Source organism: Macaca fascicularis, chromosome 15 (assembly GCF_037993035.2).
Source record: "Macaca fascicularis isolate 582-1 chromosome 15, T2T-MFA8v1.1".
In the NCBI taxonomy this organism is placed as follows: Eukaryota; Metazoa; Chordata; class Mammalia; order Primates; family Cercopithecidae; genus Macaca; species Macaca fascicularis.
Genome location: NC_088389.1, coordinates 43,878,493 through 43,904,134, shown reverse-complemented (window position 1 = coordinate 43,904,134; position 25,642 = coordinate 43,878,493). Strand labels below are relative to the sequence as shown.

The window sequence follows — 25,642 nt, the reverse complement described above, 5'->3', positions numbered from 1 at the left end:
AGGAGTCCAAAAGATGGTGTGGGAGCTTCTCACGGACCCCTGGCCCAGCCTGGAGGTCCCTTAGAAGCCCTTGGGGTGGTGGCCTTGGGACCTTCCTCCCCGCCCCCTCCCAACCTGAGCCCGTATCTATGGGAACTCAGTTGTAACCTCCATAAGCTGGGTATAGAGAATCTTAGGACAGCTGGAGCCTGGGCATTTATGAAGCATCTGCTGAATACAGGAACACTGGCATTTCTCTGTCTCTTAGGTCACCACAGACCCTGACCCTGCCATCCGTCTGACATGCATGTCACTGGGGCTGCCACGCAAATGGCGCACATTGCAGGCCCTCTGTGACTTCCTGCCATGGGTGGCTCTGAACTGGTTTGGGGCAAGCCTGACTGTCCCTGCTGGCATCCTGCCCTGACGTCTACCCTGTCTCTCCCCTGCAGGGCCTTCCTGGTGTTCCTGGCAAGAGGGGCAAGATGGGTATGCCGGTAAAGATTTTCCGTGTCTATTACGCAGACTCTAGCGGGGAACCCCACCTCCCACGGCCACGCTGCCCTGGCCACCTGCTGCCTGGCATCTTCTGCTTCTCCCCCTGCTTTGAGTGTGGGGGCCGCATGTGGGGTTGCCTGGCCACAGGACCTGCTGCTGGCACACAGCGTGACTGGGGCCCGGCTGGGACTGGGGCTTCCGTGGGCTCTGGGCCTCCCTGGGGTTGGCTCCTCTCTCCGTGTGGGCAGCAGTGGCTCTCCAGTGCAGTTCCGTGTCTGGGGGCTTCTGTCTATTTGTGTCTGTGGGTCTGCTGTGACCGGGGGACCTTGGCCAGGCCAGGTGACTGTGCTCCCATCTCAGGGAACACTCAGTCTCCACGTTGTCTGGGTGTCATTCTGCTCTGTCCAGTTTGCTCATGCATACACCAGGCCAGAGGACAATGGGGTGTATGGGCAGGGCCACACAGGCATGACCCAAAGAGGGGCTCAGCAGTGACCCCCAATCCACCAGCTCTCTCTATGACTCCCCATCATGGGAGGAAATTGTTTGCCCCTTGTTTGTACCTGTGCAGAACATGGAGAAAGAGCCAAGGCATGGAGAGATTAAGTCACTTGCCCAGGGTTTCAGGAGGAGTAAACAATGTAGCCAGGATTCGAACTCAGTTGGTCTATGCCCGGGGTCTTTGATCTCAGTGGCCGCTTGAGGCAGCCTCTCAGGGTCCCCAGTTTGCAGTCATATTATAAAAATAGGTTCCCTAGACTCTTTGCCTGGAAGGAAGGTCATTCATTCCAGTTATTGAGAAGGGGGAAACTGAGGCTCTGAGAGGCAGAGTGAGATATCCAGGGTCCCTCTGCCACTGCCCTGCAGGTTGACCCCTTGACTAGGAACCATGGTCAGCCCAAGTCCGGGCCTGCCATCGCTGGTGGTTGGTGAGGAAGGGAGTATGAAGAGGAGGCCTGGAGCATTCGAGAGTGCTCAGAGCAGCCTCTCTGTGATTCTGCCACTGATGGGCCTGTTAACTGTTGGAGCCTTTAACCTGGGCCCTCTGGGGGCCAAAGAGGAAAAACAAAGAAAAGAAAGAAACAGGTCCTGGCCTCAAAGAACTGACAGAGGAGGTCCCTCCGCCCCCAACCCAGACCCCTTTGTGGCCCAGACAGGCAGTCTTCTCTAAGGTCCAACACCTGACACATAGACCTGGGCAAGGAGCAGCACCTGATGCTCCCGGCTTCAGGGCAAGGACCTGGAGTCTGAGAGGGCTGGGCTGGCACCTGGGGTTGTCCCTCAAGCCAGCGTGACCTTAGGCAAGGCGATTCATTCATCCAGTGATTATCTGTTCATCCCATGAATATCTGTTGAATGCCTACTATGGGCCAAGCGTTGTGCTTCGTTCGGGCAGAGCAGTGCATGAGACAGAGTTCCCACTCTCTTGGGGCAGACAGACAGATGCACAGTCACTGAATGGGGAAATGGAAGAATGAACGATTAAATGAAGGTTAGGTAGTGCTGAATCTAAGAGAGAGTAGGATAGGGAGACAGGGAGTGCTTGGGGGTTGGGATATTGGATAAGTTAGTCCAGAAAGTCTCCCTCGCTTTATGAAGACTCTCAATGAGGTGGCGTGGAAGCTGTGTGGCTTTCAAGGCAAAGGCCCTGGGGAAGGAGCAGGCTTGGTTCAAATTTTCTGAACCACAGTTTTCTCTTCTGAGAAATGGGGACAATAGTATGGCTCATAAGATCATTGTGCTTGTCACTTAGTAAGTGCTCAATAAATGGAGCAGCCCTTGTTCCTATTTCCTGAATGGCTGAGGGGATCTCTGTATTGTGTGACACTGAGCCAATGACTTCACCTTTGCTGGGTCTGGTTTCCCATGGTTTAAGCTGCAGAGTGGAAGCATTTGACTTGCTTAGGTGATCTCAGCTGGGCCCTACCCCAACACTCAGGCCAGCCTCCAGGGTCACCTTTGGGGGATTTGTTCAGGCGCATCCGAGGAGCCAGGCATTGCTGCTTTACAGACGAGATCGCTTCTCAGAGAGATAAATGATGAGGTCAGGGTCACATGGCTGCTCAGTGTCAGAGTTGGATTAGAACACAGCCAGAGCTTTCAACTCCAGTGCCAGAGTGCAGCTGTTTAGAGCTTGGGGTCCGGAGTCTCCTGAGCATGGAAGAGGCAAGACCCAGGAAAGCCTGGGCATGTCATGGCCTCTTCTCCAACCGGACACAACAAGGAATGTCAGCAGGGCCATGCCTCAGTTTCCCCCTTCCACCCCATCCTCTGCATCCTCCTCATCTCCCCTCCCGGCAGCCCCTTCATACACCTTCTCCCTGCCGTGTTCCTGTGTTCCTCTTGGAGCTGAAAGTCACCCTGTTCATGGCCTGGCTTAGAAGGCAGTCCCAGTTTTGAGGTCCCATTATCCTGCCTGTGTGAGATAAGGCCACTCATTCATTCCTCACTCGACCAAAGATTATTGGTTGAATATATTATTCTATGCCAGGCGCTAGGGATAACACTAGCCAAAACAGACAAAAATCTCTGTTGTCATGAAGCTCAAATTTTAAGGGTAGAGACGATCAATAAACAGGATGAATAACCAGAAGAGGGCATGGTTGCCACCCTAAGCCCCCTGCAAGCGAAAGGAAGCAATGGGTATTGAGGCCCTTGGTGGTGCATAGTATTTGAACCACATGCGATTCTCCCAGTGAACCTTTGAGGCGGGATTGATCATACCCATTTTCCAGATGAGAAAACTGAGGCTTAGACTGTCAAAGCCATTTGTCCATAGACCCTCTGAACCCTTGCCCGACTAAGAACTTCTGTCTGCTTCCTTGCTTTTTTGCCTTTAACTTTCTAAGACTAGGCTCTGACCTCCATGACAGGTGTGTTCCCTGGCACCGGGGTGTCAGATGTGGGTGGAGAGAAACACCTTTTCAGCCCTAGGCCCATGCAATACCCTTGAGAGCTGTGAAAATACCCTCGACTCTGTTCCAGCCGCCGTGGCCAGCAAATCGGCAAGATCTGTGTCAGATATGATTTAATGTGTATGTAATGGGACTTCACATCGGCTGAGTCCCTACAGCTTTGTCTCTGTCTCCGCTGGGCCTCTGAGTCCGCCATGGCTCTCAGCCTGAAGACCGTGGACAGTCTTTAGGGCCATCCCTCTGTTGCTGGTGCTCCCAACCCCTTGAACTACATGGTGGGGTTGGGGGCTCCCGTCACGAGTGGTTTTTCCTCCTTATCCAAGCTTTCGGCCAGGCAGTTTCTAGGCACTTATTAAGAAGAGGAAGTGACAGGGGAATGAGCTGAATTCCTTCATGCCAGATCGCAGCTGGCGTCATTTCTGGCAGGGCTGGTGATGATTTTGCTGTAGTCGGTCTTTCCCCAGCAGGCAAAACCTCAGGCCCATGCCTGCGGCCTCCTCAGTATCTAATTTGGAAGGGCGATGTGTGAGAGTCTTTTACTAACGGGAGCTGAGGAAGAGACAGTGGTGGTCAAAGCACATCAGAGCTATAGGAACCTTCGTGATGGCCTGGCCCAAACTCTTTTTTGGACAGATAAGCAGACATAGCCCAGAGAGGGCAAGACACTTGCCCGAGGTCTCACAGCAAGTTGTTGGCAAAGTCAAGACTTGAACCCAGAACACTTGCTTTCCAGGACAGGGTACTCTCCACAGGGCTCCCTCTTCTCTCTGCTCCCATCTTCAACCTCCAGAGGAAAGCTTGGTCCACAGCTCTCAGCCCTCCTCATACCTCCTGCTAAGAGAATGTGTTGTGGTTTTCTGAGGAGGGGTCCAGATAGAAAATGTTACCAGCTTTGGCTGGAGCTGAATGGGTTTCTCCTGCCTGTCCTGGCTTGTTGGACATGGCTCAGTGTCACTCACAGTGAGAGACTGAGCCATGTTTCCCAGCCAAGGGTCTCTACGAGCAGGCTAGGAAGATGCTGCAGTGAGTCCTACCTGTCTTATCCAAATGTACTTTCAAGCCCGCTGGGATGGCCCCGCGAGGCAGGCCGCCACGCACAGCTTTTCTCATAGCCGCTGGCCAGGCCTGCCAAGACTGGCCTCGTGCAATGAGTCCGGAGGGAAGACCCTGAAGCTTAGAGCTGGAAGGGCCCAGCCCTGGCACTGACTCCCTGGGGTGTGGCTCAGGGATGATTGGGACCTGCCCAAGGCCACGCAGTCCTCTGGGAGGAGGCAGGGCTTCTAACACGGTGCATTTGGGCTTCAAGTTCATGGCTCTTTCCAGTTCTCAGATTACAGGGAGCAGGCAGCCAAGTGACAGAGAATTCCTATTTCCAAGTAGGGAAATTGAGGCCAAAGCAGATTAAGGTTCTTAGCTGAGGTGATGCTGTGAGCTGGGGGTGTGGTCTCCAGTGACCCAGATGGGAGCCAGAGCTGACCCAGGCTATTGGTGCCCCTGGAATCCTGGAGAGAACTCTGCCTTCCTGTCTTCTCCTTGTTCCCTGAGGTGACTTTTCCTGAGTAGATTTCCTAGTGGATTTCAGGACAGCAGGGTAAAAACGTGTTTAGACCACGAGAGGAGGGTGCTGGGAAACCTCAAGGGGTCTTTCCATGTCAGCACACTTGGAGCCTGCACACCTAGAAAAGAATATGGCTGCTTCAAGTGCAGTAGGAAGGATGCAGGTTAGACTTAAGCAGGAACTTCCAGGCTTTGGAGAATGTCCACCTGATAGAAGTTCTCCGAGATCCTTTTGCGGGCTCCTTCTAGAGGTTACTAAATATTCCCACTCTTGATATAAACCCTAACTAGTGTAGTGATGGCACATTAGAGTTGACCAGGGGTTGGATTAGAAACATCTCACCGTTTCTTCAGCCCAGCCCTGCCAGGTGAGTGGGACAGTGCTGACTGTTTTGCAGACCAGGGACCTGAGCCTTAGAAGCATGAGTGGAACTTTGGATTCTAGATGTTCCTTGCTTCCCTGCCCCTGTATCACACCCCTCGGAGCAGACGTTGGGGCGGACACTTCCTGGAGGCAGAAGAGTGGAGGAGATGGCCTTCTGCGTTCTCCACGGCATCCCGCTTTGGATGTGGTGGCGAGGACCATCCCTTCCTCAGCTCTATTCCTCTGAGTTGTTGTGGCCAAGAGAGAATGCAGAGTCTCACTCCTGAGCCTTGTTCTATCTCCTCCTGGGCCTTGTTCTGCTCCAAGTACGAAGTGTTCAGTTCTCCAGAGGGGCCCGACCTGGGAAAGTAGAGAAACCACGTGGCTGGGGCCCCGGCAGGGAGCCGAGCTCATTCCTTGGGCCTGGGGCCAGCCTGCTGCAGCCAGGAGCTCGGGCATGTGGAGGAAGGTCCCTGCTGCTGGCCAGGCTGGGCATGCATGCCATGTGGTCGCCTTACACACGCAGGCATGGCCAGAGAGAGGGAAGCAGATGGGGTTGAAGTGGGGGCTATACATCCAGCTCAGCAGCCGCTGCTCTAAGACCCAGGGAGGTCTGGGGTGACTGCTGGAAATGGCTCTGCCACTTAGTAGTGGAGGGATGAGGCAAGGTAGTGGGTGAGGGGGGTCTTGGGTGTGTTGTCTCCCCATTGGTGTAATGAGGTGGTGAACATCAAGAACATCTCAGGTCTTTTCATCCTTAGACCTGTGATTGTTCCAATCAAAGGTTTGTTCCAGCACCTTTAAAGCTCTTTTTTCCAACCACTATGCTCTTAATTACAAACCCTAGATTCCTAGAGGTCATCGGCTTGACCCCTCCATTGGAAGGAAGATTGAAGATGGAGACGGGGGTGCCTCCCCGAGGCCCTCAGCATGTCCAAGCAGAACCAGTCCTTAGCATCAATCATGCCATTCCTTTTTGCACATTAGCTCAGGACTCTAATGAGCCCTTTGAGAGCCTGTAGGCTGGTTCTAGTCCATCTCTTCATTCAGTGTCCAGTTGTAGCTAAGAGAACAGGTTCTGGAGTCACACGGCCTGGTTTCAAATCTCATCTCTGCTACGCCAGGGCTGTGTGACTTTGGAAACTTTTCCTAACCTCTCAGAATCACAGTTTCTTCATCTCGAAAATGCAGCCAATAATAGGACCTGTTGGGTGGTCACGCTGTTGGAGTTTACTGTTGTTATGATTGTTTCATCCCACCATCATCGCCCTCTGGTTAGACTCAGGCTGCATTTTGTCTGCAGAGGTTACTCCCCTCCAGAAATTGACTCAAAATTCTGATGACCGTCTCTCCCTTGCTTATACCTCAGAGACATTCCCTCACGGGGCTGTGGCCTCCCATGTGGCAATGAGGCACCCTCACTGAGGCACCCTCCATGTGGCGTGTCAGCTCATCCTCACAGCAAAGAAAACTGAGGCCCCAAGAGGCCCGTGGGTGGTGCAGTCAGGACTGTCATGGGACAGGCTGGCCCAGCAGCTGGGCCTGAGAGGAGTCTTTGAGCCAGCCTGGAAGGGCCTCTGAATGCAGACCCATGGGTCTGAGACCTGCCTGGTGGCTGCTATATGTGAATATATTGGGCATCACAGGGTCCTAAAGCGTCCTTAGAGATCACACACCCTCAACCTGAGCAGGACAGAGGGTCAAGTGTGGGGGCCTGCCCAAGTTCAGACAGCCAGCCTGGAGGAGAGCCAGGGCTCATCCGCAGGCCATCTCCACATGCTGGACTTGGAGAATGGAGCAGGGACTACTCAAGTCCTGTTCCTTGTAGGCCATGTGAAGTCAGCCAGGTGACCAACCAGACAATATCCCCTTTGTCTCAAGGAGTTGCTTTCCTCTCCTACCAGGTCCTTCTACCCCAAAGTCCAGAGGCCACAGGTGGGAACTCATTGCCTTCAGAAGGCGCCCCTGGCTGGGCGCCATGGCTCACACCTGTAATCCCAACACTTTGGGAGGCCAAGGCAGGCAGATCGCTTGAGCCCAGGAGTTCGAGACCAGCTTGGGCAACATGGAGAAATCCCATCTCTACCAAAAATACAAAAATTAGCCAGGCGTGGTGGTGTGCGTCTATAGTCCCAGCTACTTGGGAGGCTGAGGCGGCAGGATCACTTGAGCCCAGGAGGCAGACGTTGTAGTGAGCAGTGATCATGCCACTGCACTTCAGCCTGGGTGACAGAATGAGACCCTGTATCATGAAAAAAAAAAAAAAAAAAAAAGGAAGAAGGCTCCCCTGGCCACAGCCCACCTGGCTGATTCTTGTCCCAGGAGGTGAGACGATCTACCTTCAGCATGACCAAGAAGGACTGGTTTAGGTGAGACTGGAATTTGGCAGGTGAGCCCCTAAAGATGTGGGAGGAGGAAGCTTGGGAAGGTCAGATATGCTCCCACAAAGACATGATCTGGATACACACACACATGCATACACCCTCCTCTGCCACACTCCTCTGCCACCCTCTGCAACCAGTTGGACACACGTTTGAGCAGCCTCTGCATACCAGGCTTTGCACATGCATAGCTCATATGAACATGCCAAACTCCAGAGGTGGACCTGAGCTCTGCTTGCTTTATGACCTTGGCCATGTGATGTTGCCTAACCGAGCCTCAATTTTCCCGTCTGTGAAATGAGACCAATAACTTTTCCCTCAAAGATACATATCAAACGCAAATGAAGTCTTGCATGCGAAGTGACTAGCTTGGTCTCAATTTCATTATCGTCTTCTCATTTCCTCCTTTTGGTGTCTGAATGAAGCCACACCTTCTGTGGGGTGAATGTCAACCCAAGAGGACTTCCTGGCAGAGGAGAGATTTGAAGGGACTAGGGCTGCGGGGCAGGGCCAGGCTAAACACCTGGTTACACACACACAGTTCAAAGTGTCTTTGCCTAACCAGTAGAGACTCTGGTTTGGGTTTTGTTTATAGGTTTGGTCCTTTGGGTTTAGTGTGCTCACTGGACTCCTCCAATAGTATTAGAAACCAAAAACAGGATGATCCTCTGTGAGGAATGTTTACCATTTGAATCATAGCTCCAGCATTCACTTGGTCAGGAAAACATGTGCTTTGTTTTTTTCTTTTAAATTACATTTCCCTGGAAAAACAATGATTTGAATTCAAGGAGGGGAGGAGAACAGGTTTCCCCCAACTCCAAGCTTGAGGACTTTCTTTTCCTTTTGAAGTGGGAATGGAGTTCTGTCCCCGGCCCCTGAAGGCGTCCTCACAGCTGATATTTTTCCAGCTGCCTATCTCCCCAGAGCTGGAGCAGCCTCCAGAGTGGGGTCAGGGATGGGGCGGGAGGGACAGACCTGCCTGGGCCGGGCAGCTCAGCATCTCTCTGAGCTGCTGAAACACCTGTGGGGGCTGTGCTCGTGTTCACTGGTGGTGTGACTTTGTGTGACCTTGCCACTTAACTCTTTCACAGCCTCGCTTCCTTTATCTGTCAAATGGGGATCATGATTTCACTGGGTGGCTTTTGAAGAACATGCCACAATCAGAGAAGGTCTGAGCTGGGAAATGCAACAGAGACCTTCCCCTCCTTGACCAGTGGGGAAACAGAGGCTCTTAAAACTGGCCTAGATCCAGCTTCCTGCCCCTAGTCTGTGTCCTTCCCATTCCATCAGGACCAGGTCTCAGAACAGAGGATTGGCATTTTCATGCTGGGGAGCTGGGTACCGTTTTCTTTTCAGAGACTGAGTAGAAAGAAAAGGACCCGTGAGAAATTCTTTATGCGCAGGTGCTTGTCGATGGTAGGGGTGACCTCAGGACTCCACTGTCTGCCCATGACCAAGGAGTGAGACTGCTTGGACATTGTCCTTGTGTCCCCCCTGGGGGTCTGGATCAAAGCCCACCCTGCAGGTGAAAACACTAACCTACAGATGTTTGTTCTCTCTCATGCCCTCCAGGGGTTTCCTGGAGTCTTTGGGGAAAGAGGCCCTCCCGGACTGGATGGAAACCCTGTAAGTATTTCAAGTCCTTGGGAACAGGAGATTCCGAGTGAACACACAGCACATTTTAGGAGTCCATGCTTTAGGGTCAGACAGACCTGGGTCAAATCCCAGCCCTGTCAACTACCAGCTGGGCACCCTTGGGCAAATTACGTGACGTCTCTAAACGCTAGGCTCCTGTCTACTGTGACTGCCCTGTCGCCCCCCGTAAGAGTCCCCAGCCCACTGAGCCCCTGGGTCCAAAGCTCCAGGCTGCACCCCGTTTCCAGGACTTCGGAAGGTTCATGGATCACTCCCCACTGGAGAAGCCCCGGCTGCTGCCATCTTACAAAGCATCAGAAATGTTTATGGGCCGGCAGAGGCTTGGGGAAGCAAACGGTTTGCAGGCCGTGTTTGGAGAAAAGGAAGAGCTGAGTTCCAAAGGAATCTCCACCACAGGCATGTTTATAGAGTTTGTAAATAATTAGAGGCCCAGGCTCTGTTCCACGAGGAGCCAGGTCAGCCTGCCCTGGGGAGCCGACTCTGTCTTTCCCTTCCCGGCTCCAGGCCGTGGTGGGAGAAGGTGTTCATGGTCCCCCATCTCTCCTTGGGGCTTCCTGCCTGAGCAGCTGTGCCAGCTGTGCCCTCTCCAGTGGTGGCTGCTGCATTCATAACCAGCACCCGATTAGGCGCTAATTCAGTTCCACAAATGCTCCCTGAGCCTGACCCAGCCAGGCTCCCTTGGGGATTAAGCCTTGACCTCAGAGCCCTACGGACCTGGGTTTGAATTTTCTTGCACCACTTGTCAGATGTGTGAGCTTTGAAAAATCCATTCACCTCCCTGAATCTCAGTCTCCTTGTCTGCAAATTGGGGGAATCAATTCCAGCCTGAGGCCGGGTGCAGTGGTTCACGTCTGTAATCCCAGCACTTTGGGAGGCCGAGGTGGGTAGATCGCTTGAGGCCAGGAGTTCAAGACCACCCTGGCCAACATGGCAAACCCCGTCTCTACTAAAAATACAAAAAATTAGCTGGGTGTGGTGGTGGGCACCTGTAATCCCAGCTACTTGGGAGGCTGAGGGGGGAGAATTGCTTGAACCTGGGAGGTGGAGCTTGCAGTGAGCCAAGATCACGCCACTACACTCCAGCCTGGGCAAGAGACTGAGACTGTCTCAAAAAAAAAAAAAAAAAAAAAGAAGGCTGTTGTGAGAATGAAAGGAGGGCAGCCAAGGTGTTGCGCTCATCACACGGGTTCAGTGGGTGAGGCTGTGTAAAATACTGGGTAATCTGGGGTACAGTCCTGACCTTGAGGTGTTCATGGGCCATTGCTCTCCTCTGTCACACAACAGGCAGTGGGATGGGTGGGATTAAAGAGGTCCCAGGTGACTCTTTGGAGAAGAGAACAGGGAAGTAACATTTGCATTGGGATGAGGAGATAGGTGGGGAGACATTGCAGGTGGAGGAAGGGGCACCAGCAAAGGCATGGGGTGGAGGGAAATCAGAGCCTCTCCCTCAATACATCACTTGTTAGAGTAACTGTTAGCGATATGCAGTATCATTCTGCGAGTTTCCTTGGGGAGTGGCAGGCATGTCTTTATGCTCCTGGCATAGAGGAACAGAAAAGACCTGATGTCCGTTTCTTCCCCTCATTTGAAGCGAAGGCTGTTGCTTACTTCTCATTACTAATCACAATGTCTAGAGCCCTGGAGTTTGACATTCTCACTTTTCCATTTTGAACTTGACTCAAACCCCTCCACCTGTCATTTCTCATGTGGGCCATGGAAGATTCATGTTTAAGATGAGGAAACTGAAGTGTAGGGGGGGTAAATCACACACACAGCCTCGTCTCCTGACTCCCAGGCTAGAACTCTTTCCAGCCTCTGGGGGGCCCTGGAAGAAGGACCTGTGAGGGTGTGGGGTGCTGGGGAGGATTCTCCGAGGGCCACAGCACCTCCTGGCTGAGAAAGGGAAGGAGGTCAGCTTAGAGGCTCTCAGCTTGGAGTCCTCCTGGCTTTGTCATTTCCTTGCACCTGGCCTTGGGTGAATCACTTAACCTCTGGAGCTTCAGTTTTCCTGTCTCTAAAATGAGCGTGAAATGTCAAGCACCATGCACACCTGTATGACCATGATCGCGATTCCGCTCATTCCTTTATGCTTACAATGGGAAGATACTGGATTTGGAAGTCCGGCCTCCCCATTTGACAGACGAGGAAAGCTGATGGCAGAGAGGGGATGGCTGTGGTCCAAACTCCAGGCCAGACTCAGGAAAGTCCCTGGAGCCTGTGGTCAGGAATAAGGAGAGTTCAGCTCTGAAAGACCCCACCAGGTGCCTGTGTGGAGGATGACATGGAGGGAGGGGCCCTGGAGGGAGATGGGACAAGTAACCACCTTGGTGTCTGTCTATCTGCAGGGAGAACTGGGCCTGCCAGGCCCCCCTGGAGTCCCCGGCCTCATTGTAAGTACACCGATGCCTGGGGCAGCGGGTGGGTGTTGGGGAGACTCAGGGTGGAGCCAGCGTGTGGGGAGCCAGGAGCAGGCCCTGCAGGGGGGTTGAAAAGGCCCCTTTCTCATCAAACCTCCGGAGGGACTGGGGGGCCAGGAGAGACCAACCTGGGTGGGGAAGGTGAGTGGGGAAGGGTGGGCGGGCTGAGGGAGGAGAGCCCTGCTGTGTGGCCTCAGGTGGATCACCTACCTTCTCTGAGCCTGTTTCCTTATTAGTTAAATGAGATGAGCGCTTGGAGCACGAGATTGCCAAAGCACTTTCACAGCTGCTGCGTGCATGGCCATTGCTCTGCAAGGAGGTGTGGGCAAGTGGTGGTGGCGTACTTATTTGACAGGTGAGGTGTTCCAGGTCCAGAGGGAGGAGGTAGCCGGCAGGGTGGTCTTTTGCACTCTTTTCCTCCAAGCAGACTTCAGAGCCAGGCCACCTAGGTTCAAGTCACAGGCCCGCCATATCCTGGTTGTGTGACCTGGGCCAAGCCACTTACCCTCTCTGGGCCTCGTTTCCTCATCTGTGAAATAGAGGTGATAGCAGAATCATTCTGGAGTGGCTGTGAGGATTAAAGGAGGCATCACATGTGTAGTCCTTGGCACAGGATCTGGCACCCAGTAAGTGCTAGTGGAAAATATTGTTATAATAATTCTTGTTATTACCTCCTGAAATGCCCAGGGCTGACAGAGCCTAAACACAAGGAGGTGGGAGGCGGTCTGACCTGACTCCATCCAGGTGGCGTAGGCCTGGAGGAGTGGTTCTAACCAAAGCCAGGGCCCCTGCTGGGCTTTCAGTGGAGTGAGTGTTAACCTTGTGCCCAGCTCCAGGGGCCAGTGAGAGGTCAGAGCCTGGGAAATGATACTCCAAGTGTTCCCATAGTCTGATGCCCCCTCCGCCCTGTCCACTGGGTCATTCCTCATGGGGTTTGAGTCTGGGGGCCCGTGGAGGGACACAGGTAAACTATCTGCTGGCTTGACAAACGAGCTTCCAGCTTTACCACTCCAGCAACTGTACTGAGAAATTCTGCTCAGGGAAAGGCTGGAGGAGGCCCCTGAGGTAGGCAGGAGACCCCATCGCTCAGGGGAGGCCAGTCCTGGGAAGATGGTCCAAATGTCCCCATGGCCACCTGTGCCTGCTCAGGTGAGTGGGAGCAGAACCTGGGTGGGGTGGGCAGAAGGTGAGAGCCCTCTGTGTCTGAATCCTGGCTTTGCTACCTACTGACTGAACTTCACCTTGGCCTCACTTCCCTGAGCCTCGGGGATCCCCTCTGTGAAATGGGATCATTGTATCCACTCTTATCAGAACCACAGAAACACACAGTCCGTTCCAGTCCAGTGGCTCAGAGGACAGTTTCTGGAACCAGACTGCCTAGGTTCAAATCTCCTAGCTCTACCACTCATTTAATCACAATCCGGAGCAAAATTTTTAACCACCCTATGCCTTGGTTTCTTCGTTTATAAAATGGGAACAATATTGGTACGTAACTTGGAGGATTGTTGTGAGTGAGGATGTAGATAAATAAATATGTAAAGTGCCTAGTATATAGCAAGCACTCAAGAAGTACTAGTTATGATAGTAATAGCTATTGTTGGTGTTATTATATTACATACACATGTGATATGTTACACCCGGTAGCAGCTATCTTGGTTACTGACTTGAGAAAAATTTCACAGTCACATTGGAACTTGGTTGGAGAGAGTGCTGCAATTGATGAGTGATGTCTGCCTTGGCTGGGGTTGAGGAAGTGTCAACACATGAGTCATAAATTTGTCATCCCTGATGTCCATTCAGTAGGACTTTGCTGAGCACCTTCTTTGGCACAAGGCATTGACCTAAATGCTTTGGAAAAAGAAATATCTGCCATGGGAATTCGAGAACTCTCTAGAAGTCTTCTAATCTGACTCTCTCTAAGCCCAACAGGAATCCCTTCTGGAGCATCTTGGTCATATGGTGATTAAACTCCAAATTGAACACCTCCAGTGTAAAAAGTCCCTCCCTCTCTGGGAGCCTAGTCCATTCTACACAGCTCTCATTGTTCAGTGTTTTCCTGTGGATCGAACCCAAGTCGTCCTCACTGTCCCTGAGTGAGGCTGTTTGAGGTGTAAAATGGTCTTTGTCTGTGCTTCCCAGGGCTCCCTCTAAACAATTCCAATCCCAAAGCCTTTCTGAAGGGATGTTTACATATCCTGTCTGTCATCCTTGGCACATGTTCCTATTTGTCATCATCCCAGCGTTCACTAGGTTGGGTCCCGAAAGGAGCAAGAATATTGCTTAGTGGAATAAACACAGATTCTGGGGTTTTGGACTATAGCATCGTAGCCCTCCTGGTTCTACCTTTTTTGAGATAGAGTCTCACTGTGTCTCCCAGACTGGAGTTCAGTGGTGCGGTCTTGGCTCACAGCAACCTCTGCCTCTCGGGCTCAAGTGATCCTCCCACCTTAGCCTCCCAAGTAGCTGGGACAACAGGTGTGTACCGTGACGCCCAGCTAATTTTAGTATTTTCTTTTTGTAGAGACAGGATTTTGCCACATTGTCCAGGCTGGTGGGCTCAAGCGATCTGCCCGCCTCAACCTCCCAAAGTGCTGGGACCTCCTGGTTCTTTACAAAGCTCATTCTTACCTGCACTCTGCTGCGCTCCACTGTTAGGGTTGCCAGATAAAATATGACACCTAGTTAAATTTGAATGTCAGATGCAGTATTTAGAACACATTTATGGTAAAATGTCACTCATTATTTATCTGACATTCAAATTTCACTGTTCCTGTCATTTTAATTGTTCAGTCTGGAAACACTATTTGCAGTGTCTGTTAGGAGAAACCCTTTCAGCAAATGGGAAAACTGAGGCCCCTAGTCAAGGTCACGTACCTGGCAGGTGAGGATGGAGGCCATGAATCTCAAGTCCTAGTCCAGGGCACTCCTGTTTTTGCTTCTGAGCAGCCTGTGCTGGGGGCAGAGCCCTGGGCCATTTCTGCCTTTCATGGTACCCCCTTTTCCCAGAGCTGATTTGTTCTGCCTTGTGGTCCCTTCATGCTGTGTCTTTTTTTGGCCACTTTCAGCCTCCTTCCTCAGTTTTTAGATTCTTTTCGCTGCCAAGATGAAATGTCCTCCCTCCTGTGACTGTAGGGTCACAGGGCTGGACCTCAGCCCATCAAATCACCTCTGCTCCCCGAGCGAATGCCTCCTTCCCCCCTGGATTTTTGGGAATAGCAGCCTCTGTGCCTGGGGGAAGAAACTGTCTCCCCAGAGAGCTGGAAAGGAAAGGAATTTTCTAACCAGGAGTTAAAGAGGAAGAGGGATTGTGAGTCACCTACGGTTTTCCAGAGGATGTGGGTTTTTAGCTGAGCAAATGGGAATTCCACGTATTGATAATCATTTTAGTGGAAATTCAGATTTATTCAATGCCTCTGTCTAGTCAGTTGAAGCAATTTGCATGCAGACTGAAGCCAAACCTTCCTTCCGTCCCCCGGGTCCTTGCAGCCGGGAGGAAGGGCGTGAGAGGACAAACTAACATTTATTAAGCGTCTGCTCTGTGCATCGCATGCACTGGGCTGGGGAGGCCTCGCGAAGCCGAGGTCACCAGTTAGAGAGTGGAAGTGTCGGGCTTGTCACCTGGGTCCATATGCCTCAATTCCAATAAGCCACCGGTGGCTCCCTGCAGCCTCAGAGGTGAGAGGGCCTCCACACAGCCCTCTTTGAGTAACTGAAACCCTTTGGCAGGCCCTCAAGAAAACTGTGCCTGATTCCAGAATCTGCTCAACAAAGACGATTTCTGTCCTTTCTATTCAGAGTGACACAGAGGAAATGTTGGCTCCTCCACGATTTAATGAGACCCAAAGAACATGTGATCTGGCCACAAACCCAGCATGTGAGGGGCAATGGATTTGTCCACCTTATTCTGCCACTAAACGATCACCTGGCTTTGTCTCCTTGTTTATAAAGCAAAGTTAGATACCCCACCACCTGGCATGCAACAAATCCTCTTGTGCCCAACGCTGTGCCAAGTTTTTAATTGTCACAACAGCCCTCTGAGGGTAGGAAGTGGGGCCACCAATTTACACTTAAGGAAACTGAGCCTCAGAGAGGGTGAAGCACCTGCCCAAGGTCACACAGCCAATCAGCTGGACCTGGCCTGTCACAGCTCACACTCTCCACTGCTGCACCACATCCCCAACTCCTCAAGACTTCTGTGCTGAACAGAGATAGCGGGTGTGTGACAGCATGGACTGGGCAGTGCCAGGGCTGTTCTCCTGTGAGAGATGGTGCTTAGTAAGACCACACAGCAACTAGAACTGGCCACAGCTCCAGCTCCCTGTCCCTAACCCACCTGGCATTGTTGGCCTTCAAAGGCAGTCCTCAGAGGGATTATAAGTGAGCATGTTTAGCTTTATTTTTCACCATCATTAAGCCACTTTTACCAAGCACCTCCTCAGAGCTGTACCCTGTGCTGGGCACTGGAACCACAGAGGTGAGGTCCTCAGAGCAGGCACCTGCCCCTGGTCTGGAGGCAGCACAGGCGGTGGCCCTATAGGCACATGCAGAAAGGATGGCCGGTGTCAAGGGCCCTGAGCGAGAGGCATGGGGCTCTGAGGCCTGACAGCAGGGGCATGACCCGGTCTTGGGGTCAGGGAAGTGATGTTAGTGCTGGAGGCCCAAGGACAAATGGGCATGAACAATGCCAGCGGAGGGTACGGCACTCTGGGAATAGGAAACAGCTTGAGCCAGGGTTGGGGAGATACGTCAGTGGCTAAGTATGTCACAGCTAAGGAGGAAGAGCAGGGCAGGAAGGCGAGATGTGTGAGCAACTGTCATGAAGGATGGGCACCGGATGTTCCCCACGTTAGCCTCCGGGCATCCACTGGCTGGCAGTCAGGGGAGTACAACTCCGTTTTTCCGAGTCTCCAACTTGACCTGATGCCCTGTCTCAGGTGAGACATAGCAACAGGAAAGGCAGCCGTCAGTGGTTTTGTTTTGTTTTTTTTGGTCAACAGCCAACTCAGACCTTGTGAGCATGGACTGTGGGGTCAGACAGACAGACAGATGGATGGACAGACCTGGGTTCCGGTCCTGCCTCTGCCCCCTGCTTATCGCTCGATCTCAGGCAGGTTATGTTACCTGTCCCTAAGCCTCAGTTTTCCCATCTGTAAAATGGAGTGGGACTGACAGTGGTGCTGACCTCCTGGGGTTACTGTGAGCAGCTGGTGAGCGTCCAAGCCACCAGCATCGTCCCTGGCATGGCAAAGGTGCCCAGAGTGACATTTAGCTATTGTTAAGGAGGGTTCAAAGTGGGTAGCGTGCATCCGGCACACAGTGGGCGTTCTTTAAATGGTGACAGACAGGGCCGATTGTGTTGTTGGTGGGAGTCAGTGAGAAGGGCACAGTGTGGCGTGCGGTGTCTGGGAGCTTAGAGAAAAGTGGAAACAGGATCCAAATTAAGAGCCTTACTCATTATTCTTTCTCATGGGGACATGACATTCTGAGTGGCTCTGGCCAAGCTGGTCTGGAGGGCGTCTGGTACACAGGAGACGGCTGCTCTGCAAGCTGCCCTCGGGGGATGCTGGCCTGGAGTTTTCTTTGTTCCTCCCGGAAATGCTTTTGTAGCCCAATGTGGGGGTCCCACCAACACAGGGGGACCTGCCATATGCAAGCTGGCACCTTCTCCGGGTGTGGCCTGCAGGCAGGGGTCTCTCTGCCAGATTCCTTCTCCCCTAGGGTTGGATGCCCACGCGAGGTCCCTGCCCCCACCACACACAGACCCCTTCGGAGAGGCCTGCAGAGGCAGCGAGCGGGACCTGGGGAATGGGGTGTTGTGCTGTGACTCCCGAGGACCCACACAGGTGACCATCCGGCCTGTACTGAATTGAGTCCCACACAACAAGCCACTTCAGGCCTGGAGGGAGGAAGAAAGAGCCTGTGTTCCCGAGCTGCTGGCGGCCCCTCTGCTGCCACCCTGCCTGGCCCCCAGCAGAGCAGGACTCCTCCAGCAGAGCCCGCTCTGTTTATTTGTGCATCAGGGGGAGCTCTGGGCTGGCCACCCTGGCTGCCTTCGTCCAGGAAAGGAGAGAGGCAGCAGCCAGAGGGACCTATGGACATGCGGCTCTCTGCAGAGAGACCTGGCCTCCCTTCCAATCCGGCTTCTCTCCCTCCTCTCCAGAGACCACCTCAGAATAGCCTAGAAGCTCTGGAGACAGGCTGCCTAGTGTGAATCCCAGAGGTGCCCCGGCTCTGTGATTTCGCTGGAGCTCTAACTTCTCAGAGCCTCAGTTTCCTCATCTATGAAATGGGGACAGTAGTAGACTGATCTTGAAGGGCTGTGGCGAGGAATTACTGGGTTAAGGCAGGTCAAGTGCTTAGCACAGTGCTGGCAACTGGCATTTGCTTATTATTAACACCCGTTAAACTGAGCCCTCACTTTCTCAGTGAGATTATTTGATGGGACCTGAAAGCAGAATTTCTTTATTTTTCTTTTCTTTTCTTTTTTTTAAGATAGGGTATCTTTCTGTTGCCCAGGCTGGAGTTCAGTGACGCTATCATAGCTCTCTGTAATCTTGAACTCCTGGGCTCAAGAGATCTACCTGCTTCAGCCTCCTAAGTAGCTGGTACCACAGGCATGCATCACCATGCCCAGCTAATTTTTAAATATTTTCTGTAGAGATTGAGTCTCCCTATGTTGCCCAGGCTGGTCTTGAACTCCTGGCCTCAAGTAAACCTCCTACCTAGGCCTCCCAAAGTGCTGGGATTATAGGCGTGAACCATGACGCCACGCTGGGCCTGAAAGCAGAATTTCTTAGCAAAGACTCAGCTGGGAGGTTTTGTTTAATCCAATCAGATGAGAATCCTAAAGTCCAGAAAGGGGAAGCGTTTGCCCAAGATCACACAGGCCAGGAAGCGCCAAGGCCAGACTCCTGTTGCTCTGGGGTTGGGAGAGTGAGAATCGGCATCATCTCAGGTAGGCTGAGCTGCCGTCTGCAAACTCCACACAGTCTGTCTGTCTGTCTGTCTGTCTCTCTCCTCGGGGGCATTCCATCGCATAGTCCCCTTGGCCCTTCCTGCAGGAGCCAGGCAGGAATGTGGTTTTTCATTCTCTGCCTGGCCTCCCTCCGAGACAGTCTCCAGGCAGCTCAGACAAGAACTCCAGTTCCCATTCTTGAGCCTGGCGACCTGGGGCAGCCTTTGTTCCTCCAGTGCTTCAGAGCTGTGCCCCCACCTCAGAGCACTTGCCAGCACTCCATAGAGCCTGATCAGGTAGTGGGAAACAGAGGCCCAGAGAGGTCAGCCACGTTGCAACCACACAGCAGCCAGACGCTCATATCAGTCACGGAGGATGGACAAGGGAGAGAAGAGGGTATTTTCAGGGTCTGCCTTTCTCTGAGTGCGGACTTAATGTTATGGTTGTGGCTGAGAGAGTGATGGAGTGGGCAGAAGTGAGATTTGAGGGGAAAAGCATAGGCTGGTTAAGAGAAAAGTCAGCCGCTTCTTCACTCTGTACCAGGATTCCTGGACCTTGGCACTACTGACGTTTGGGCTGGATGGTTATTTGCGGCAGGGGGCTGTTCTCTGCACTGCAGGATGCTGAGCTGCATCCCTGGCTTCTGCCTACCAGATACCAATAGCACCTCTTAAGTTGTGACAACCAAGAATGACTCCAGACATTGCCAAGTATTTGCATGTTAAATCAGTTACTCCTGGAAACAAGGCTGGCAGGTAGACAGTACTGTACGTCCTCACTTGTCACATGAGGAAACTGAGGCGTGGAGACAACAAGTTCCCCCGGTTCACACAATGAGTGAGTCCCAGAGGAGAGCGGGACCCAGTGGTCTGCTGTCCACCGGGTGGACAGAGAATGAAAAATCACATTCCTGCCTGGCTCCTGCTGGAAGGGCCACGGGGCCTGTGCAGTGGAATGCCTCTGGGGAGACAGACAGAGGGACGGTGTGGAGTTTGCAGGAGTTTGCAAACGGCAGCTCAGCCTGGTTGAGTGCTTTCCAGAGCCTTCCTTGCAGAGGAAGGAAGGCAGGCTGTGGAAAGGCCAGGAGGGGCATCGTGGGGACAGCACTCAGCCAGGCTGAGCTGTCACCTGCAAACTCCACAGTCGTGAAGGGAACTTGGCTTTTCAGGTCTGGGAACTCCATTTTTCTCACCTTAGACCGGCTGATCTGATCTGAAGCTGGGTCTCCAACCTGTGGTCCAGGATCCACCAGCTGATTGTAGTGTCCCACAGGGTCCATCGCCAACTCTGGGGATTTCTGGAATCAACAGCCTCACTCCTTACTTGCTGCCCTCCTCAGAGATAGCCAAGCCTCTGGGAAGCAGGAGGTGCCTCCCCTCATGTAGCCGGAGGAGTCAGAACTCCCATTGATGCCTTCTTTAACTCTTACAGCAGCTCCGGGGGGACAGATAGAGAGAGCCTGAGGATCCAAAATAGTCAAATGAAAAGCCCTTTGTCCCTGATCGGGGGTAAAGAATCAGATAGAGGAGAAAAATATTGAATATGGAAAGGAATGGGGATAGGGAAGGGGCAGCCATCTAGAAATGAGCTTGGGCAAGGATCTTTATGAAGTTTATTCCAGCACTTTAGTGGAGGTCTCCAGATGAAGAACATTCCAGATTCTGAGATCAATCCTACAGAGTCGTGTCTTCAGAAGCCCAGCCCCACGGACCTTGGGGATTGTTGTCACCACCCAGGCCAGCCTCCTGTGGGTCACTGCTTACAGCACCCTCTTCTCTTTCTTCCCCCACAGGGTGACTTGGGAGTGTTGGGTCCGATTGGCTACCCAGGACCCAAGGGCATGAAGGTAAGCAAGGGACATCCCCCAATTCAGGCCTCATCCCAAGTGGGCACCCCCGACCCATTTCATCCCAGAAGGAAGCGTGACCTTAGATGATACTAGGGGAAGGGAGGATGGCAGGATGCTCAGAGTGCTGCTAGGAGGGAGCTGGGCAGGTCAGGAGCTGTCAGCTCTGGCCCCAGAGCCAGGCATCATCTGTATGTCATTTAGGCCAGGCACCCTCCTCGAGCTGACATGGTTCCAGGCTTCAGAGCACTGGAAGTCCAGTAGGGGACATCACCAGGGCCACAGAAACTACCATGCAAACCAGTGAACTCAGCCCATCCCTGAGTGTGAAGGGCGTGCAGCAGGAAGGCAGGCCAAGACTGCTAGACCACATCCCAGGGACGACCCAATTTAACCAACATGCCCTTCCCTCTCCATCAGTGCCTTCTTCCTCTGGATTTGTCTGCAGTGCTGTGATTCACTGCCTCTTCTCATAGCTCCTTCAGTCCACACCCTTGCCCTGTGACATGGGAGTCATTTGCCCCCTTTTACAGATGTGAACACTGAGGTTGGGGGATCGAGCAGGGGTCTGGCAGCAAGTCACGTTTAAGCCAGGGCTCCTAACTCTTGTGGCCTAGAGTTCCATCACAGCTGGCCTTGGGTCTTTGTCTTGCAGGGACTGATGGGCAGCGTGGGGGAGCCCGGACTGAAAGGTGATAAGGTGATCTGAATACTCCCTTATTGCACTGTGGTTTCTCTGCATGCCAACCCCCTCTCCGCCCGGAGGCTGCTGCTGATCTCTCGCCAGGTCCACTCCCCTGCACTCTTCTTGCCTCTCCTCTTGCCTCCCCTAAATCTGTGCTCCCCAGCTTCTTCCTAGTCACTCTGGGTGGGGCTCAGGCAGATAGTTCTGGGAACCCGAAAACCTCAGCAGATAGTGCATAAGGATCTTTATGAAGTTTATTCCAGCACTTTAGTGGAGGTCTCCAGATGAAGAACATTCCAGATTCTGAGATCAATCCTACAGAGTCGTGTCTTCAGAAGCAAGCAGGGCAGGTATGTCAAGACAGGGCTCTGAATCCAGAGAGTAGAGCTGAGGCCAGCATCTGTGCTTTGAAGGCAAAGCCACAGAGCAAGGAGTGTGGCAGTGAGGGCACAGGAGGAAACAAATCTACATAGACCACCTTGGCGTGAAATTGGGAACCCAACCCCAGAGAGCGTGCCGACTGGAAATGCGACTCTGAGCCCCTGACCCGCTTCTCCTGCTGCCATGGGGATGGCTACCCTTGCCATGTGTCCTCTGTACAGCCCTGCTGCTGAGCTCTTCCTATCTCACCCTGTGCCAAACCAGAGTTGGAAGTGGGAAGACAGGCCCTGGGGGCCCAGAGTGAAGCAGCATCTGAATACCAGAGACACAGGGCCCAGCACTTGTGCCCTGCTCTGTGGCTGTCTTCCTGCCTAGCTTCTTCAGACCCTTGGCAAACCAGGACCCCCAAAGGGGGTGCAGGAGGGGTTCAGGGCAACATTCCAAGTATCCGTGAGACATCCGAAGGACTGACTGCTGCTCAGTCCCTCCTGTGGTCAGTTGACACCGCACCTGTCTCTAGGTACCTCTGCTTTCCCCTACACCTGAGTCATAAGGTCAGGTGCCATGCTGGGTACCATCTGAGTGCACCACATGGACCCACCCATTAATCCTCCTACCCACTGTGAAATAAGAAGCTTGCTTGGGCCGGGCACGGTGGCTCACGTCTGTTATCCCGGCACTTTGGGAGGCCGAGGCGGGCAGATCACAAGGTCAGGAGTTTGAGACCAGTCTGGCCAACATGGTGAAACCCCGTCTCCACTAAAAATACAAAAATTAGCCGGGCATGATGGTGGGCGCCTGTAATCCCAGTTACTTGGGAGGCTGAGGCAGGAGAATAGCTTGATTCTATAATCCCAGTTACTTGGGAGGCAGAGGTTGCAGTGAGCCAAGATCGCGCCACTGCACTCCAGCCTGGGCGACAGAGCAAGACTCCATCTCAAAAAAAGAAGCTTCCCTGAGGCCACACAGCTGGTAAGTAGAGAGTTACCTGGCTCCAGAGACCTCAACTGTTAAGCAGAACTAAGGTCAGAAGGTCAGAGCTAGTGAGACTCTGGGAAGTTCATATTTCACAGTGCCTATATCTCACAGCTGGAGAAACCAAGACCCAGAGAGAGAAAGAGATTTGCAGGCCCCTGGACTTTTAGAACATTAGAATTGCTGGGTGAAAATGGACATATCCAGATTGTATTATGCAAACCTATCCCTGGGTAGCCAGCTGGGTGCAATGCCAACCCCAGTCCTTTCTCTACCTGTTTCTACCTCTTCCATCTCCTTCTGCCATGCCCAAGCCTCTAGCCACAACCCACCTCTGCCCGCCCCTTGCCCTGCTGTCTGCTACACCCCTCTGCCAGAGCCCTCCCTCTTTGAAGGGGCTTTCTGATGGAGACGGGGGGTTCCCCACACCTACCTGTTTATCCCAAGGTTTGAGACATCAGCGCTCTGGAAATGTTGAAGTCATGAACGAGAGAGAAAGGAAGCCGGGGAAAATGAGAGTGTAGGCAGTGAGCTTTTTATAGGCCCCTTTGCGGAGCTGGTCTCAGCTCAGTGTTGCTTGAGGAACATGGAAATAAATGTGTTACATGGAACTCGGCTGGCTTGCTGATGGGAGTTGCCTGGGACATTTAGAGAGGTGAAAACTCTGGAAAAAAAAGGAGGAGGAAATTATTTTCATGCCCATAGTTTTTAAGAAAATCAAATGTCTTTAGGGGAAAAAAGAGAGCGGGGGGAGAAAGAAACCCCTTTTCCTTTGGTGGAGAGGAGCCTTAAGGCTGTGTTCCGATCAGCCACGCACACATCCGTGTCCCCTGGCCCTACCCTGGGATGACAGAGCCATCCCTTCATGTTCCAAGGTTGCTCCTGCCTCAAATCCCAGATTTTCCATGACCCATCCTGGACTCAGTCCCACTTACAACCGCTTGGCTCCCTCTCTCAGCCTGGAGGAGCACTCTGGAAGCAAAGCTCCTGCTCCGAGCCCAGCTCCCTTCAAATTCATTGTTCTGATTTCCTAGGTGCCTTTTAAACTTTCCTTGTTTTTCTATTTTCACTCTTTTTTTTCACCCCTTCACTCCTCTCTTGGACATTTAAAAAAAAAAAAAAGAAAAAAAAAAAAAAGTCCTGTGGTTCCCCAAACACCAGGATGTTGTACAGGATTTTCCAAATTGGAAAAAACAAAGTAAGTTCAAAAAAAATTTTTTTTTTTTTTTTTTTTTAAATTCTGATTTTTGTTCTATTAAGGAAGTTCTTTTGTTAGGTCATGGCCTTAGCCATGTGTGGGTTTTCTAAGGTTCTCCATTTTCCCGGATTTTTCTCCCCATTCTTTCTCCTGCTCCCAGGGTTGTAAATGTATTTTGAATCCTGGGGCCGACAGCGTGTCAGTAATGTCCAACGTGGAGGGCTGGATAGGGTGAGGTGAGGGCCGTGTGAGGTGGTTCCCGCCCTAAGGGGAAGCAGCTCCCAATCTGGACTGCCCGTTCAGAACATGGCTAAAAACAGGGAGGGAGGAGAAGAGGCCTCCAGCAGCCAGAATCAGTGTCACTAAGCCTGTGCAGTACCTCGTGTTAGAAGACAAACACCCAGACTTAAGTCAAGACCAATTTACTCGCTGTTTACACATAGTCTTAACAAGCCAGGAAATCTGATTTCCCATGCTATAGCTGATTAAAATAGTTAATTAGAAGTAGATCGGCCGGGCACAGTGGCTCACGCCTGTAATCCCAGCATTTTGGGAGGCTGAGGCGGGCGGATCATCTGAGTCCAGGAGTTCAAGACCAGCTTGGGCAACATGGTGAAACCCCATCTTTACTAAAAATAAATAAATAAAATAAAATAAAAATTAGCTGGGCGTGGTGGCACGCGCCTGTAGTCCCAGCTACTGGGGAGGCTGAGGTGGGAGAATCACCTGAGTCCAGGAGGTCGAAGCTGCAGAGAGCCAAGATCGCACCACTGCTCTCCAAACTGGTCAACCAGAGTGAGACTCCATCTCAAAAAAAAAAAAAAAAAAAAAGACCAAAGCTGCTTGCTAGCACAGAAACCCCCACAGGAGGAGGAAGTGACAGCTCAGTCTGATGGTGAAAAATATCAAACAGCAGACGCAAACACTCCGAACCCACACTGGTGTGAGGCCCTTGCACACGCTGCCCTCACCCCTGTGTGACAATACCAGTTGATGATGAAGAGGCTGAAGGATCAAACACTTCATTTGCTCTGCGTCAGTTCCCCAGGCAAGGCCAGTTGACACTGGGCAGTGGGCAGCTTAGCTTCTGTTAGTGGCGTTTCCAGCCATCCCAGCAGCCCCAGGCAAGTCTGCACATCGGCCAGCTCACCTCCCCCCGCCACCGCCTGCTTTCCTCGCCAGGGGCCCGTCCTTTCCTTTCACAAGGCTGCTGCTGGCTGGATCCGACTTGGGAAACAGCCTCGGCACAGCTGTACCTCGCCAGGGGGTCTGTGGGGGAGGCTTCCAGAGCCCATGTGGTCTCCATTGTAACCTTCTTTGCTGGTGTGTACTTAGGGTGAACAAGGGGTTCCAGGTGTGTCGGGAGATCCCGGATTCCAAGGAGACAAGGTAATTGCATCAGATTTTCCCCTCCCCCTGCCCCTGCCCCTGCCTTGCTGTTCCCTGGTCCTGGCTTCCTTCCTAGGGCCCATCATGAGCCAGGACCCACCTGTGAGACGGCTGCCTTTGAAATAATCCAGTCTTCTCCATCCTTGATCCACTTGTCATCTCTTCCTTCGACTTTACAGTGACCTTTTAACTTATTTCTGGGCCCCAGCCTCTTGCTTTCTCTCTTTCTTTCTTACTGCTACCCAATTGTTCTTCTGAGGGCAAAGCTGTGCTCTCCGCTCACACACCATCCATGGCTCTCTATTGCTCTCAGAATGGCACCCTGGCTCCCTAACCAGACATCAGGACCCCAGTGAGTGCATCTCTCTGATACACTCCTGCTGTCCCCTTTACAGCCCTGCACTCCAGCCCCACCGAACCGCCTGCTGTGCGCTTCTGTACACACA

The 25,642-nt window shown here is 52.6% G+C and overlaps 1 protein-coding gene across 13 annotated transcripts in view; it reads left to right on the top strand.

The window, feature by feature from the left end:
- COL27A1 (collagen type XXVII alpha 1 chain) overlaps nucleotides 1–25,642 on the top strand; it is a 159,732-nt gene that overhangs the window by 56,276 nt on the left and 77,814 nt on the right. For 11 of the 13 annotated variants that reach the window (XR_012424444.1, XR_012424445.1, XR_012424446.1 and 8 more), the window contains 6 exons: nucleotides 432–476; nucleotides 9,267–9,320; nucleotides 11,696–11,740; nucleotides 20,515–20,568; nucleotides 21,224–21,268; nucleotides 25,143–25,196. Coding sequence is in view for 9 of the 13 variants with exons in the window: in XM_045373706.3 (XP_045229641.2) it covers nucleotides 432–476; nucleotides 9,267–9,320; nucleotides 11,696–11,740; nucleotides 20,515–20,568; nucleotides 21,224–21,268; nucleotides 25,143–25,196 (297 nt within the window). In the remaining 4 variants the exon portion in view is untranslated. The remainder of the gene's footprint in view (nucleotides 1–431; nucleotides 477–9,266; nucleotides 9,321–11,695; nucleotides 11,741–20,514; nucleotides 20,569–21,223; nucleotides 21,269–25,142; nucleotides 25,197–25,642) is intronic. The other 2 variants (XM_074016732.1, XM_074016731.1) reach the window with 1 other exon arrangement.